This window comes from Xenopus laevis, chromosome 6L, assembly GCF_017654675.1.
Source record: "Xenopus laevis strain J_2021 chromosome 6L, Xenopus_laevis_v10.1, whole genome shotgun sequence".
NCBI lineage: Eukaryota > Metazoa > Chordata > Amphibia > Anura > Pipidae > Xenopus > Xenopus laevis.
In genome coordinates this window covers 153,224,380-153,239,303 of record NC_054381.1, presented here as the reverse complement: position 1 = coordinate 153,239,303, position 14,924 = coordinate 153,224,380, and the positions used below count along the sequence as shown (strand labels likewise).

At 40.2% G+C, this 14,924-nt stretch overlaps 1 protein-coding gene across 6 annotated transcripts in view; it reads left to right on the top strand.

The window, feature by feature from the left end:
• asap1.L (ArfGAP with SH3 domain, ankyrin repeat and PH domain 1 L homeolog) overlaps positions 1-14,924 on the top strand; it is a 190,142-nt gene that overhangs the window by 159,331 nt on the left and 15,887 nt on the right. For all 6 annotated transcript variants that reach the window (XM_041566640.1, XM_041566643.1, XM_041566644.1 and 3 more), the window contains 7 exons: positions 2,408-2,495; positions 3,993-4,041; positions 7,196-7,359; positions 9,293-9,426; positions 11,115-11,206; positions 13,230-13,416; positions 13,581-13,666. In XM_041566640.1, coding sequence (XP_041422574.1) covers positions 2,408-2,495; positions 3,993-4,041; positions 7,196-7,359; positions 9,293-9,426; positions 11,115-11,206; positions 13,230-13,416; positions 13,581-13,666 — 800 coding nt within the window. The remainder of the gene's footprint in view (positions 1-2,407; positions 2,496-3,992; positions 4,042-7,195; positions 7,360-9,292; positions 9,427-11,114; positions 11,207-13,229; positions 13,417-13,580; positions 13,667-14,924) is intronic.

Here is a 14,924-nt window from a genome sequence, read left to right as displayed (position 1 = left end):
ATTGCCCCCCTCCCTCCTCCCGCCTGGCCTACCCCTCCCGCTGGGCAAATGCCCCTAACTTGTTACTTACCCTTCTGCGCAGGTCCAGTCCAGGGAGTTCACAGGCGACACCTTCTTCAACGCGATCTTCTTCCTCCTTTGACCGGCGCATGCGCAGTAGGATCGGTTCGCCGGTACGATCTACTGCGCATGCGCGTGACTTTTGGCGCATGCGCAGTAGATCCGTACCGGTGAAATGCTCCTACTGCGCATGCGCCAAAACGCCGGTCAAAGGAGGAAGAAGATCGCGTGGAAGAAGATGTCGCCTGTGAACTCCCTGGACTGGACCTGCGCAGAAGGGTAAGTAACAAGTTAGGGGCATTTGCCCAGCGGGAGGGGTAGGCCAGGGGGGAGGAGGGAGGGGGGTTAGCGCAGAGGAGGTTTCCTTACCCTTTAAGGGTGAAGACACACACAGCTACTAGTAGCAGCTACTTGTCAGGGCTACAAAATAGATAATAGTGATAACTGCCTTTGCTAAAACACTACGTGTGTTTTAGCATAGGCAATTCTCGGGATTATCTATGGCAGGGTATTTTGTAGCCACAACAAGTAGTTGCTACTTGTAATGGCTACAAAATGGCAAAAAATACCCTGCTATAGACAATACTGAGAATTGCCTCTGCTGAAACACACGTATTAAAGGTAAAGTTGTATTTAACTCAAAAAATTTGAGTGTATTCTTCAGTCAAATCTCAAATTTTCAGGTTAAATTAAAAAAAAAAAATCAAATTTTTCGAGATTTATTATACCACAAAACTGAAAATAGCTTTAATCCAAAAATACTCCAGCTATAACCTGTCGAGGTCATGTAGAAGGCAATAGCAGAGGTCCCTTCAGCCATTTGAAGATCTCTGTAGCCTTCATGATGTTCAGGTTTTTTTAGGTGGGTTTCCCTCAAAAACTCGATTAATTTGTGTTTTCTGTTTTTTCAACCCGAATACACTCATTCTAGTTTTTTCCATTCAAGTTTTTTCTTAAATTGCAAAACAAAGTTGTGAGTTCATTCAAGGTATAAAAAACCTCACAAACCTATTAAACTCAACCTTTGACAAATGACCCCTGTAATGTCTTGGCAAAGGCGATAATCACTATTGTCTATTTTGTAGCCGTGACAAGTAGCTGCTACTAGTAGCTCTGTGTGTCTTCACCCTAAAGGAGAACTGCAGCTTATAAATAAGACTAGAAATACTGCATTACATATATTACTCTTATTGTAACGACAGAGATGATGTTCACTAGCCCTATAACAGTAATGATTCAGGTCTTCAAATATGTCCAGAGCAGCTCCCCATCTTAAAGGAGAACTAAACCCTAAAAATAAATATGGCTAAAAATGGCATATTTTACATACTGAACTTATTGCACCAGCCTAAAGTTTCAGCTTGTTAATAGCAGCAATGATCCAGGACTTCAAACTTGTCACAGGGGGTCACCATCTTGGAAAGTGTCTGTGACACTCACATGCTCAGTGGGCTCTGATTGGCTGTTGAGAAGCTAAGCTTAGAGCTCGTCACTAATTATCCAGCAGAAAATGAGCTTCCTCAGTAATATAAGCTGATGCTACAGGTTTGCTGATTATTAAATTCTGATGCTAATTGCACTGGTTTCTGTGCTGCCATGTAGTAATTATCTGTATTAATAACTAATCCGCCTTATATTGTGACATTTCTATGTGTACTGTATATCGTGAGTGGGTCCCTAAGCTCAGTAAGTGACAGCAGCACAGAGCATGTGCAGTGAATCAGCAGAAAAGAAGATGGGGAGCTACTGGGGCATCTTTGGAGACACAGATCTTTACTGCTAAAGGGCTGTGGTTGCCTTGGGCTGGTACAGAAGCTCAGTGCATAATGTACTACTTCTTTAGTTAGGCTTTAGTTCTCCTTTAACACATGTTAGGCCAAGAGTCAGTGGCACTGCACATGCTCAGTGTTCTCTGGACTGATGCTGAGAATCTAAGCTTAGGATCTTTATAAATCATCAGTAGGACGGGAGCTGACATCTGTTATAGAAGCTGAGGCTAAAGAGCTGATTATAATCAATCCAGGTTTGAGCTGCAGTCTAATGTGAATCTATATTAAAGGGACTGTATACCCCCTTTGATTTAATGAATGGGCTTGTACAGTATTACCAAGCATAATAAATAATTTTTCTAGCCTATTTCTTTGCTAAGGTTTAAAGGTTCTCCTTTACATACATGTTTTACTACATTTGTGTAGGGAGCTATTGTTCCCATTGAAAGGATATGATCTCCCTCTATTAATACCAAGGGTGTGATACTGTTGTCGAGAAGCAAGGAAACCACCCAGTCTATTGAAATGTGTCTGCTGACCCAAATTCCTCAAACTTTATTGCCATTTTTCCATTCCAGTCTAACCGGCCACCGGCAAAGCTGAACCTGCTCACCTGCCAAGTCAAGCCGAACGCTGATGAGAAGAAAAGCTTTGATCTCATCTCACGTACGTGATCATTGTGTATTCACCCATTTATTTCTGTGGTGCGCAATCAATACCGTTGTGCTGAATAAATAAAGTTATGCAGACCTGTGAGGTTCAGCTCTGGTTTTGTGCTGTGCACATCCATAGTAAGACCCATTGGAGAGAGGACAGTACTGGTATGGGACCTGTTATCCAAAATGCTCGGGACCTGGGGTTCTCCAGATAAGGGATCTTGTCTTAATTTGGATCTTCATGCCTTAAGTCTACTAGAAAAGTATGTAAATATTAAAGGAGAATTCAAGCCGTAATAAAAAAAAACCCTCCCCCCCCTACCCTGAGTAGACCCTCCTCCCCCCAGCTTACCTGCCCCCCCCCAGACAAATGCCCCTAATTTATTACTCACCCCTCCGTGCAGATTCTGGCCTTGGAGTTCACGGCTGCTATCTTCTTTCTTTGGTCTTTTTTGGAAGTTTCGGCGCAGTTGGAGTAAATTTCCGGTACAGAACCCCACTGCACATGCGCCAAAAGTCACGAAAATTTGCAAAAAAAATTCAGAAATTTTTGTGACTTTCGGCACATGCGCAGTGGTTCTGTACTGGAAATTTACACAAAGATTACCGGAGAAGAAGAAGATGGCTGCTGTGAACTGCGAAGCCAGAATCTGCACGGAGGGGGGAGTACAAAATTAGGGGTATTTGCCGGGGGTAGGCTGGAGGGAGGGGGGAGGTTTTTTTTTATTACGGGTTGAATTCTCCTTTAAGAGGCACATTTATTACAGGTTGAATTTCGAATTCATGTAAGTTTTTTTTAAAACTCCCATAAACTAGAAAATCGAGCAATCAAAATTTTTTATAAAAATCTAATTTTTTAAAACTCAGGTGAATAGGATGGACCCGAAAACTCGTATCGAATTCGATTCGAAATTTAAAAACTCGATTCAAGTTTTTTTCCCCGAAAAAAATCGAATGCAAGGAGGGCTGTAAACCACTTCAAATTGATCCTTGGACGTCTCCCATTAACTTAAACAGCAATTCAGCAGGTTTTAAGTGGCGAATAATCAAATTTGAGTTCTTAAACAGACAGAGTAAGATAAATCTTGAAAATAATTTTTTTGAAAAACTCGAATCGAATTTGAGTAATTCTCTAGTCGAATTTGAGAGTTTTGACCATAAAAAACTCGAAATTTCAAATTTTCAGTTGGACCCTTGATAAATCTGCTTATTTCAGTTATAGGTCTGTGTAAAACATTTAGCCCTGTCTAATTGCTGCGAGTGTGTACGATGCATCAGTTCTGTCGCTTTATGGCAGAAGTTCCCCTGACCTTTATTACAAAACATTTGGACCAGACTCATCTGAACTGATAATGCTAAATGAGGCTAAGGAACATAGATACAAAATTACATTTTTGTCTAATTTACCTCACAAATAGTATATTTTATTTGTTTATATTTTATTTTTTACATGTTTTAGAATGAATCTGTGTTCTGCCTATTCATACCTATATGTCATCATTTGCAGACAACAGAACATACCACTTCCAAGCTGAGGATGAACAGGAATATATAGCGTAAGTGAAAAACTCAAAATTGGTTCCAGTAATTTAAAGGAGAAAGAAAGCTACCTAAGCAGTTTATTGACAATAGATTAGCCACAATAGTGCAAGCTATAACACTATATTTATTCTGCAGAATGCTTTATCATACCTGAGTAACAGCTCTAGAAGCTCTATCTGTTTGTTTAGGATAGCAGCTGCCATATTAGCTTGCTGTGACATCACTTCCTGCCTTAATCTCTCCCTACTCACTCCTAGCTCTGGGCTCAGATTACAGCAGGGAGGGGAGGAGGGAGAGTGGAGCAAACTGAGCATGCTCAAGCCCTAGCCCTGGAGGTTTATGTTAAAACAGGAAGTCGGATACAGAAGCCCATGAGTACACAATAGAAGGAAAGAAATGTGGTGTTTCTTTTGTCAGAGGAATCAGAGCAGCATTACTTTGAGGGTTTACTGGTGTATTTATATAGACCTTTCTGATAAAGCTATTATTTGCACCATGGCCTCTCCTTTGCACCATCCTCCTTATCCCCAGGTGTTTCTCCTGGGGATAAGGAGGATCTCCCTGTAAGTTAAAGGGATTCTGTCATGACTTTTATGATGTAGTTTTATTTTTAAATGACACAGTTTACACTACAAATAATTCCCTCTACAATATAACATTTCATTCCTGAACCAGCAAGTGTATTTAGTTGTAATATTGGTGTGTAGGTGCATCTCAGGTCATTTTGCCTGGTCATGTGCTTTCAGAAAGAGTCAGCACTTTAGGATGGAACTGCTTTCTGGCAGGCTGTTGTTTCTTCTACTCAATGTAACTGAATGTGTCTCAGTGGGACCTGGATTTTACTATTGAGTGTTGTTCTTAGATCTATCAGGGAGCTGCTATTTTATTACCTTCCCATTGTTCTGTTGTTGGGCTGCTGGGAGGGGGGAAGAGAGGGGGCAATATCAATACAACTTGCAGTACAGCAGTAAAGAGTGACTGAAGTTTATCAGAGCACAAGTCACATGACTAGGGGCAGCTGGGAAACTGACAATATGTCTAGCCCCATGTCAGATTTCAAAATTAAATATGAAAAAATCAGTTTGCTCCTTTGAGAAATGGATTTCAGTGCAGAATTCTGCTTGAGCAGCACTATTGACTGATGTGTTTTGAAAAAAAAAGATTTTCACGTGAGAGTATCCCTTTAAAGGTGACCATACACGATAATATCAGCTCGTTTGGCAAGGTCAAATGAGCGGATCTTCACCCGATATGCCCATTAAAGGCAGGGCAATATCTGATTAAACTGATCGTTTGGCCCTAGGGCCAAACGATCGGATTACAGTGAAGGAAATTGGCGCCAACGGGACAAGGACCACATCAACAAGACAATAAAATCAAACCTGCCAAACCGATGTCTGGCCGATTTTTGGCCTGAAATCTATCGGGGAGACTAAAAACGCCCCATACACGGGCAGATAAGATGCTGAACTGGTCTAAAGGACTGATATCTGCAGATTTAATCTGCTCATGTTTGGCCACTTTAGTGACCTTCCACTTGTGACCTGTAGCTGTTGTGTAACAGACAACTAGGGGTGCTGGGAGTTTCAGCTGAGAAACACTTGATATAATGTGCTATGTAATGTAGCAGCTACAATGTCATCTTCAGAATTAGTTTACACAATATAAAGGGAGTTTCAGTGAGGCATAAAATACAATTTATTTTCGTTGTGTTATCCTGAAAGGAATGCAACAATAGATCTTTATTTTATGCAGGATTGTGTTTTGAATTCTTAGGAATATAGTCATTTCATGGTTAGTCCCTTAAACTCACCCACCCCTGCTGCACAAAGAGGCACATGGGTGTAGCACTTAGTTACTTTATTAGTGGGAAGCACTTTTGTTCCACTAGTTGAATGCAATATATTATACAAGTAGGTGACACATCACATATGAATCCTAATGTCAGCATTCAGCTTGCACTACATTGTTCAGGTTTTTTTTGCATGCAAAGTCTCCCATATTGGGTGACATCACTTTCCTCTTAAAGGGACATTATAGATTTTAAAGTATCAAAGTAACACAGCCAATGTGACGTTTCGGTCCTCTCCGGGACCTTAACTGTTGATATGAATACCCGGGTGCTGCTCCAGGGAAAAATATATACTTTTGTAAAAAGAGGCAGCGCACTCCTGGGATTTTTACAAACTATCACACTTTATTCCATGTTTGTCAAAAATCCTGCAATAAAGTGGAAAAAAACATGGAATAAAGTGTTATATTTTGTAAAAATCCCAGGAGTGCGCTGCCTCGTTCTACAAAAGTATATATTTTTCCCTGGAGATAGATAGCCTTTCTCAAATATCAAAAAAAATAAATAAATATACACATACACACACAGCTGTTTATGTTGAGTAAAAAGGGCACTCTCATATCTAATAGAGAGATTATACAAAATATACTTTGCACTGGGAACAGAAACCGCTTCATTCTTGTTTGCCTTTAGCGAGCAGTACTGTACCTTCTAGTTATCTAGTACAACATGGTATCCTGCTAACTAGTGAATCCTTACAGTCTGTCTATACTAGAACTAGAAAATTGTATATGCTCTGTTACCTATATACGAAGTTACTTAGTTAAGTTGGGTTGAAAAAAACTTCAACCCCTCCAAATGAAACCCAGAGCACATATATACTCAAAATGGTTTAAATTTCAGTATGTTATAGAATGACTGATTCTAAGCAACTTTTCAATTGGTCTTTATTATTTATCTTTTATTGGTTTTAATTATTTGCTTTGTTCTTCTGACTTAAATGGAGGTCACTAACCCCATCTAAAAGCAAAAGCTCCGTAAGGCTACAAATGTATTGTTATTGCTACTTTTTATTACTCATCTTTCTATTCAGGCCTCTCTATTCAAATCAACGCATGGTTGCTAGGGGAATTTGGATCCTAGCAACCAGACTGCTGAAATTGTAAAATGGAGAGCTGCTGAATAAAAAGCTTAGTAACTCAAAAACCACAAATAATGCAAACCAACTGCAAATTGTCTCAGAATATCACTCTCTACGTCATATTAAAAGTTAACTCCAAGGTGAACAACCCCTTTAAGGATTTTTTTCCTTAAATATCAGAAGTGGGTACAGAGATAAAATGCCATTAAAATAGCATTGTGTTTTTCTGTTACAGATGGATATCTGTGCTCACAAATAGCAAAGAAGATGCACTCAATATGGCTTTCCGGGGAGATCAAAGCACTGGCGAGAGCAGCCTAGAGGATCTGGCTAAAGCGATTATAGATGATGTACAAAAAACATCTGGCAATGAAGTTTGCTGTGATTGTGGGTCACCTGGTATGTAGCAATGCTCTTCTTTTAAAAAACTAATTTTAAAAAATTTAAAAAAAAATAAAAAAAGCGGGTTCAGTATTATTAAGGTGGGTACAAGTCAAACGGTCACATAGTGAAGCTTGCTCATATCACATAATACAGTGAACAGATTGCTTCTTGGGCCACTAGCCACACCATTAAGGCCCCCATACACAGGCAGATATTAGCTGATGACAGATTTAAGGTGGCCATACAAGGGCAGATTAAAGCTGCCGATATCGGTCCTTTAGACTGATGTGTGTGGGGGCTCAAGACTGGTCCTCCCGATCAATATCAGGCCAAAAATCGGCCAGATATCGATCGGTCAAGTTTGATTTTTTCTACGATCCCGTCGGCGCCCATTCACAGCATTGTAATCTAATTTTTTCGGATTCACCCGATATTGCCCAGCCGTTAGTGGGCATATCGGGTTAAGATCTTATAGTGTACGGCCACCTTAAATCGGCAGCTTATTGCTCAATATACGGGGCTTCCCTGATCGATATCTGGCTGAAAGTCCCGTCTGATCAAGGACCGTTATAGTTCATTGATGTTGTCCTTGATCCGACTGCCCATTATGATCTGATCATTGGGCCCTAGGGCCCACGATCGGATCAGCCCGATACCGCTCACCTCAAGGTGGGAACATCAGGGAAGGACCTGCTTGTTTGTCGACTACGCCAAATGAGTGGATCTCCATGGCCAGCTTTAGGCTAATGACAGACGGGGTAATTTCTTTACCATCTAATTGCCTGAAGAGAAATTTTCGAAACCACCTGCTTTTTAAGGTGACCGTACATAGGCAGATTTAAGCTGCAGATTCGGGTCCTTTAGACTGATTCAGCATCTTATCTGCTACGGGCATCCCGATATCTGGCCAAAATTCGGCCAGATCTTGATTGGGCTTTGCCTTTAAGCTACATTCCATGAATTGAGGGATTTATTAGCATCTAGAATGTGGTATTTCATCATTTAAAGAAGAAGGAAAGCTACCGAAGCAGTTTAGATTAGCCACAATAGTGCAAGCTATAAAACTATATTTATTCAACAGAATGCTTTACCATACCTAACAACTCTAGAAGCTCTCTCTGCTTGTTTAGGAAAGCAGCTGCCATATTAGCTTGGTGCCTGAGTCTCTCCCTGCTCACTCAAAGCTCTGGGCTCAGATTACAGCAGGGAGGGGAGGAGCAAACTGAGCATGCTCAAGCCTGTGCCCTGGAGGTTTAAGATAAAAACAGGAAGTCTGATACAGCAGCCCATGAGTACACAATAGAAGGAAAGAAATGCTGTGTTTCTTTTGACAGAGGACTCAGAGCTGCATTACTTTGAGGGTTTACTGGTGTATTTATATAAACACTCAGGTGTTGTAGTTCCTGAAGGTTTGCAAATCAGTTGAGGCAGACGAGCAATCAGTGCATTGTAGCCTAAATAAGCAAATCTTCAATCCTGCCAAGTCCATTACTCTGCTTTGGGGTGTCCCATGATGATGACTTAATTGAGTCTCTGGAGAGATAAGCAGAGAAAAGACAGTGTCCCTTTAATAATCCATGCATGAACAGCAGTAGGGAACATTGACTAGCTAGGCATTCTGACGCACAACAGTATTCCCACTGACAAGATCAATCATCATCTGCAGTCTCTTCACTGTCCAAAACTGTTTCAGCTTGTCTGGGAATTCAGTAGGACATGTAAGAGCTGCCCAGGTTGGAGATACGCTGCCCTCTGCTGGTAGTAGCCAATCATTACACTTGATTATTCATTGTGTTTTGTACCATTTTGGGCTGACTGCTGTGTTTCTTGGATTTTCCACAATTAAAAATATGCTAGTTCCTATGGTTTAATGGTGCCACTCAGAGGTTTATACTGTGAATGTTATTATTAATTTATGTTCACTAGTGTTTTCCGTATATTTTCACAGATCCGACATGGCTTTCCACAAACCTTGGGATTTTAACCTGTATAGAATGTTCAGGGATACATAGGGAAATGGGGGTTCATATCTCTAGGATCCAATCTCTGGAATTAGACAAATTAGGGACTTCTGAACTCTTGGTAAGTACTTTAAATATGCCTTGTTTATGTTATAATCTCCTTTCCTTCCGCTTCTCCTTTTTGCTCACCACCTATTCCAGCACTAGTTCTTTATCATTTGGAGGCAAGTTTTGTAACCCTGTCCTAGTCAGGTTTTCTAGGAGAACCTAGAAAACCAAATATTTTCCGAAAGTACACATTCTGACGAATCTAAAACGGATAATTACATCTTTCTACTGCAAACCACCAAACTGCAAAGCAATGCTAAACATAAAGCTTGCATTTTACCCCATTATGTGCCCCACATTTCGTAGCCTACCAGCATAAAGCATCCTAAATATGAACACAAGGGGTATACTTAACAGTTTGATGCCCAATATGCATAGATTTACCAAACTATGTGACATACAGAGACCCCCAAATCCAAATAGTGAATATGAATTTTCATGTATGGCACTTTGGTTGCTACAATATAAGCACCCGGTATGTGTATTGTGTGCCATAAGACCCCCTAAAAGTACAGAGACCCTAGAAAACCATACATTTTCCAAAAGTACACATTCTGACGAATCTAAAACGGGTAAATATGTCTTTCTACTGCAAACTACCAAACTGCAAAGCGATCAAAGTCTAAAAATGACCCCTATAGCTTGCAATTCACGTTACCGTATATACTCGTGTATAAGCCGACCCGTGTATAAGCCGAGGTACCTAATTTACCTAAGAAAACTGGAAAAATGTATTGACTCGTGTATAAGCCTAGGGGCCCCATGTCAGATTTCAAAATGTGAATATCGAGACATAAAAGTCAGCTCATTTTTACATTTAAAAGAAATGATTTAACAGATAAAATCATATTGAGAAGTTTGTAGACAATTTTGAGAAAAAGGAGTAACAAAAACTATGGAACAGAAAACTATGGAATCAGAGGCTGCACACTACCTCCCCACCACCCGCACGGGGCCCCCAGCCACAAATTCCCCTCTGTCCCCCCTTCTCTCCCAGTGTTTACCTTCTTCATGGGTATTACAGCTGCTATTGAGTGGGGGAGGTCAGGAAGGAGTGAAGGCAAGAAGCAGCTCTGCCAGCCGCAGGAGTGGATCTGGGCTGACGAGGCCCTGGGGGCCCACCTAATGTTCCCTCTTATTCCTTCTGCTATACGCTCCTTCCGCGGCCCCAGCAGGACTGTCTGTGACTGACTGTCACGATCGCCGCCCGGAGCAGGTCCAGGAGCTCCGGGCGGCGCGTCCGCGCCGCCATTTTGGGAGTGAACGCCGGCAGGGAAGGACGCGCCGCCCGGAGCTCCTGGACCTGCTCCGGGCGGCGATCGTGACAGTCAGTCACAGACAGTCCTGCTGGGGCCGCGGAAGGAGCGTATTACGGTATGACCCGCGTATAAGCCGAGGTTGAGTTTTTCAGCACATTTTGGGTGCTGAAAAACTCGGCTTATACGCGAGTATATACGGTATATCTTGAATGGTTTTAACAGTAAAGCAGCCTTATTTTTCAGTTGTCTATATTATGCTGGCATTTTCTGGACAGATTATGTGCTTTCAGACAGCCCTGTGTCTAACAGCTTATATTGTTGTTTCAATATTTGGATTTTATGAAACAATATTGTTTGGTGTTGGCAATAGCTGTAATGCGCTGTCTCCTTCTAAATACTCTGCTTCCAAGAACAATGTCATGCTTTTTTCTTCCCTCCGCAGCTGGCCAAGAATGTAGGAAACAATAGCTTCAATGACATTATGGAAGGGAATTTGCCTTCTCCGTCAGCCAAGCCTTCTCCCTCCAGTGATATGTAAGTAACCTGAATGCAGTGGCTCCCCACACCTACATGTAACTCCTGGCCTAGTCTAAATGTATTATCATGTTGCTCTATATTTAGGTAGCAGATTACAGATCCTTGTTATGGCTAGAGCATGCCCAGTTTGTAGTCTCTGCTTGGTTCCCACAGCTGTTTACAAATATAAATCAATATAGGGCACTCCAAATGCAGTAAAAGAGAAGAAAATCTTTTAACCTAGAAATTATTTTTAAGAAATATGAGGTGCAATCAACCCTGGGGTACCCGCAAAGTTAGTTGCCCAAAGCCATATACAAAATAGGGTATGCATACTCAAAGGAAAAAATCTTTGACTAACAAAGGTGGTATTCAAAAAAAAAAATCCTCTTTTATATAGTATATAACAAACAAGTATACATCAGATAGACTGGTATATCATACAAGACAGTTGATACATAGCGGTATCAACACAAATATATAGTATATATATATATATATATATATATATATATATATATATATATATATATATATATATATATATAGAAGAAGAATTGAAGATCGCACTCACAGGTCTTATGTGTAAATAAATCAATTTATTCGGCGACCCTTCACCGAATAAATTGATTTATTTACACATAAGACCTGTGAGTGCGATCTTCAATTCTTCTTCTACATCCATTTCCTACAAGGACTGCACCCAGGCACCATTCGTGACTTTATCGTGAGTGCTGGCTTCTTCTCCTCACTATATATATATATATATATATATATATATATATATATATATATATATATATATATATATATATATATATATACCACCTAGTTACAAGATCAAGGCAAAAAGAGAGACAAACCACAGGGAGCAGATACACTTGCCAATAATGAGAATGCCCCAACGTTTTGGCACTATAGCCTTTGTCAAGTGGAATTCCTACCTTGCTTATTTGTCTTAGTATCTTAAGTTAAGAAACCTGCAGTGGGCTGTATGTGTTAAAGGGCCACTGTACCCCCATCTCTACCTGATTGCTGGCAGCATAGAGACTGGGCAGCAACGTTTAAAGGGCATGTAAAGTCTAAAATAGAATAAGGCTAGAAATACTGTATTTTGTATACTAAATATAAACATGATTACTGCACCACAAGCCTAATCAAACAAATAATTTATGCTTTCAAAGTTGGCTACAGGGGGTCACCATCTTGTAACTTTGTTAAACATCTTTGCAAGACCAAGACTGTGCACATGCTCAGTGTGGTCTGGGCTGCTTAAGAATCGTCATAAACAAAGCTGTTTGAGTTCTGCATGGCTGAGAAGTAAGGCGGGGGCTCCCCCTGCTGTTCATAAGTATGATTGTTTCCCTGCTCAGCAGTTAGGGACTGTATGACAATTCCTATCCACAGCAGTAAATGAAGGGAGAATTTCACTGCATACAGTCAAATTTCTTATAAAAACGGTACACATTTTTTAATTAAAGTATATTGGAGATAGGTTTCTTTTTCATTAAAGAAAGTAAAAATGGGATTTTATTTTTTTGCCTTTACATGCCCTTTAAATAACATACTCCGCAATCAAGACCCCCTTATCTATCCTCTGTGCCGCCTTGAGATAAAGTGGGGTCTACTGTAAAGTAGTTACATCACTGACTGATCTGTGTGTCATAAACCATAATTGTAAGAGACTGCACTCTCAGGACTTATACATCAATTTTCTGTAATTTATTGTAGGCAAACAATCTGACGTTTTGGCTGGAACACCAGCCTTTCTCACTTTGAGAAAGGCTGGTGTTCCAGCCGAAATGTCAGTTTGTTTGCCTACAATAAATTACAAACTGGCGTTTCGGCTGGAAACGTTGTGAGAGTGCTGTCCAATTTTGATATATATATATACCGTGTGGAGGCGACGCATTTATGTGTGGGTTGAAGGAGTGAGAATAATGCATTTAATTTATGCAAAAAACATTGTTGCGACCAAAATAATCCATAAAAAATGATGTCTCTTACACAAATATTTCCTGTTTCGCTGCTTTGCTCGCAGGATTGCACGTAAAGAATATATCACTGCTAAGTATGTGGAGCGGAGGTTTTCCCGAAAGATCTGTTCTACCGGGGCAGAAAAACTGAACGAGCTGCTCGAGGCTGTGAAATCCAGGGATTTACTTGCACTAATCCAAGTCTATGCAGAAGGTGTAGAGATAATGGAACCACTGGTAGAATCTGGACAGGTAACGGTACTTTATATTCTTGCTCTTCGACTTTTCTTTCGACTTTTCTTATTTATTTATTTATTTTTTCAAACTACATCCACTCAAAACCAAAAAAATAATAAGGTTTTGTTACTCATTTCATGCTGACATGAGTAATGTGCAGAGCATATTTTATTTTCTAGGAGCCAGGTGAAACTGCACTTCATTTTGCAGTCCGGACTGCTGACTCTACGTCTCTTCCCTTGGTCGACTTCCTGGTACAAAACTGGTAGGATTTTCCTTTTGTATTTTTGCTCTGCTCTAAATTAACTGCATTATCCAGGCCGTGCATTGTCACCCCAACTCTGCCAAGCTTACAGATCTCTAATTTATACATATACCGTAAATGAGTATTCCATAGGGCATGCCAATAATCAAAACCCGGTTATATTACATCACACAGTTGCACTTTATGTATCTCGGCAAACCCAGTTTTACCTTTTAAGAAACAGCTGAAATGTATTTCCAGAGTCAGTGTAGTGCCTACAATTTTACAGCTACAGTTCAACTTCTCTGTGCATTATGTGCTCTGACATCACTTTACACCATCCTTTCTGACATCACTTTACACCATCTTTTCTGACATTACTTAACACCATCTTTTCTGACATTACTTTACACTATCCTTTCTGACATCACTTTACACCATCCTTTCTGACATTACTTTACACCATCCTTTCTGACATCACTTTACACCATCCTTTCTGACATCACTTTACACCATCTTTTCTGACATTACTTTACACCATCCTTTCTGACATTACTTTGCACCATCTTTTCTGACATTACTTTACACCATCCTTTCTGACATCACTTTACACCATCCTTTCTGACATTACTTTACACCATCCTTTCTGACATTACTTTACACCATCCTTTCTGACATCACTTTACACCATCCTTTCTGACATTACTTTACACCATCCTTTCTGACATCACTTTACACCATCCTTTCTGACATTACTTTACACCATCCTTTCTGACATCACTTTACACCATCCTTTCTGACATTACTTTACACCATCCTTTCTGACATCACTTTACACCATCCTTTCTGACATTACTTTGCACCATCGTTTCTGACATCACTTTACACTACGTTTTCTGACATCACTTTACACTACGTTTTCTGACATCACTTTACACTACGTTTTCTGACATCACTTTACACTACGTTTTCTGACATCACTTTACACTACGTTTTCTGACATCACTTTACACTACGTTTTCTGACATCACTTTACACTACGTTTTCTGACATCACTTTACACTACGTTTTCTGACATCACTTTACACTACGCTTTCTGACATCACTTTACACCATCCTTTCTGACATAACTTTGCACCATCCTTTTTGACATTACTTTACACCATCCTTTCTGACATCACTTTACACCATCCTTTCTGACATTACTTTACACCCATCTTTCTGACATAACTTTGCACCATCCTTTCTGACATTACTTTACACCGTCCTTTCTGACATC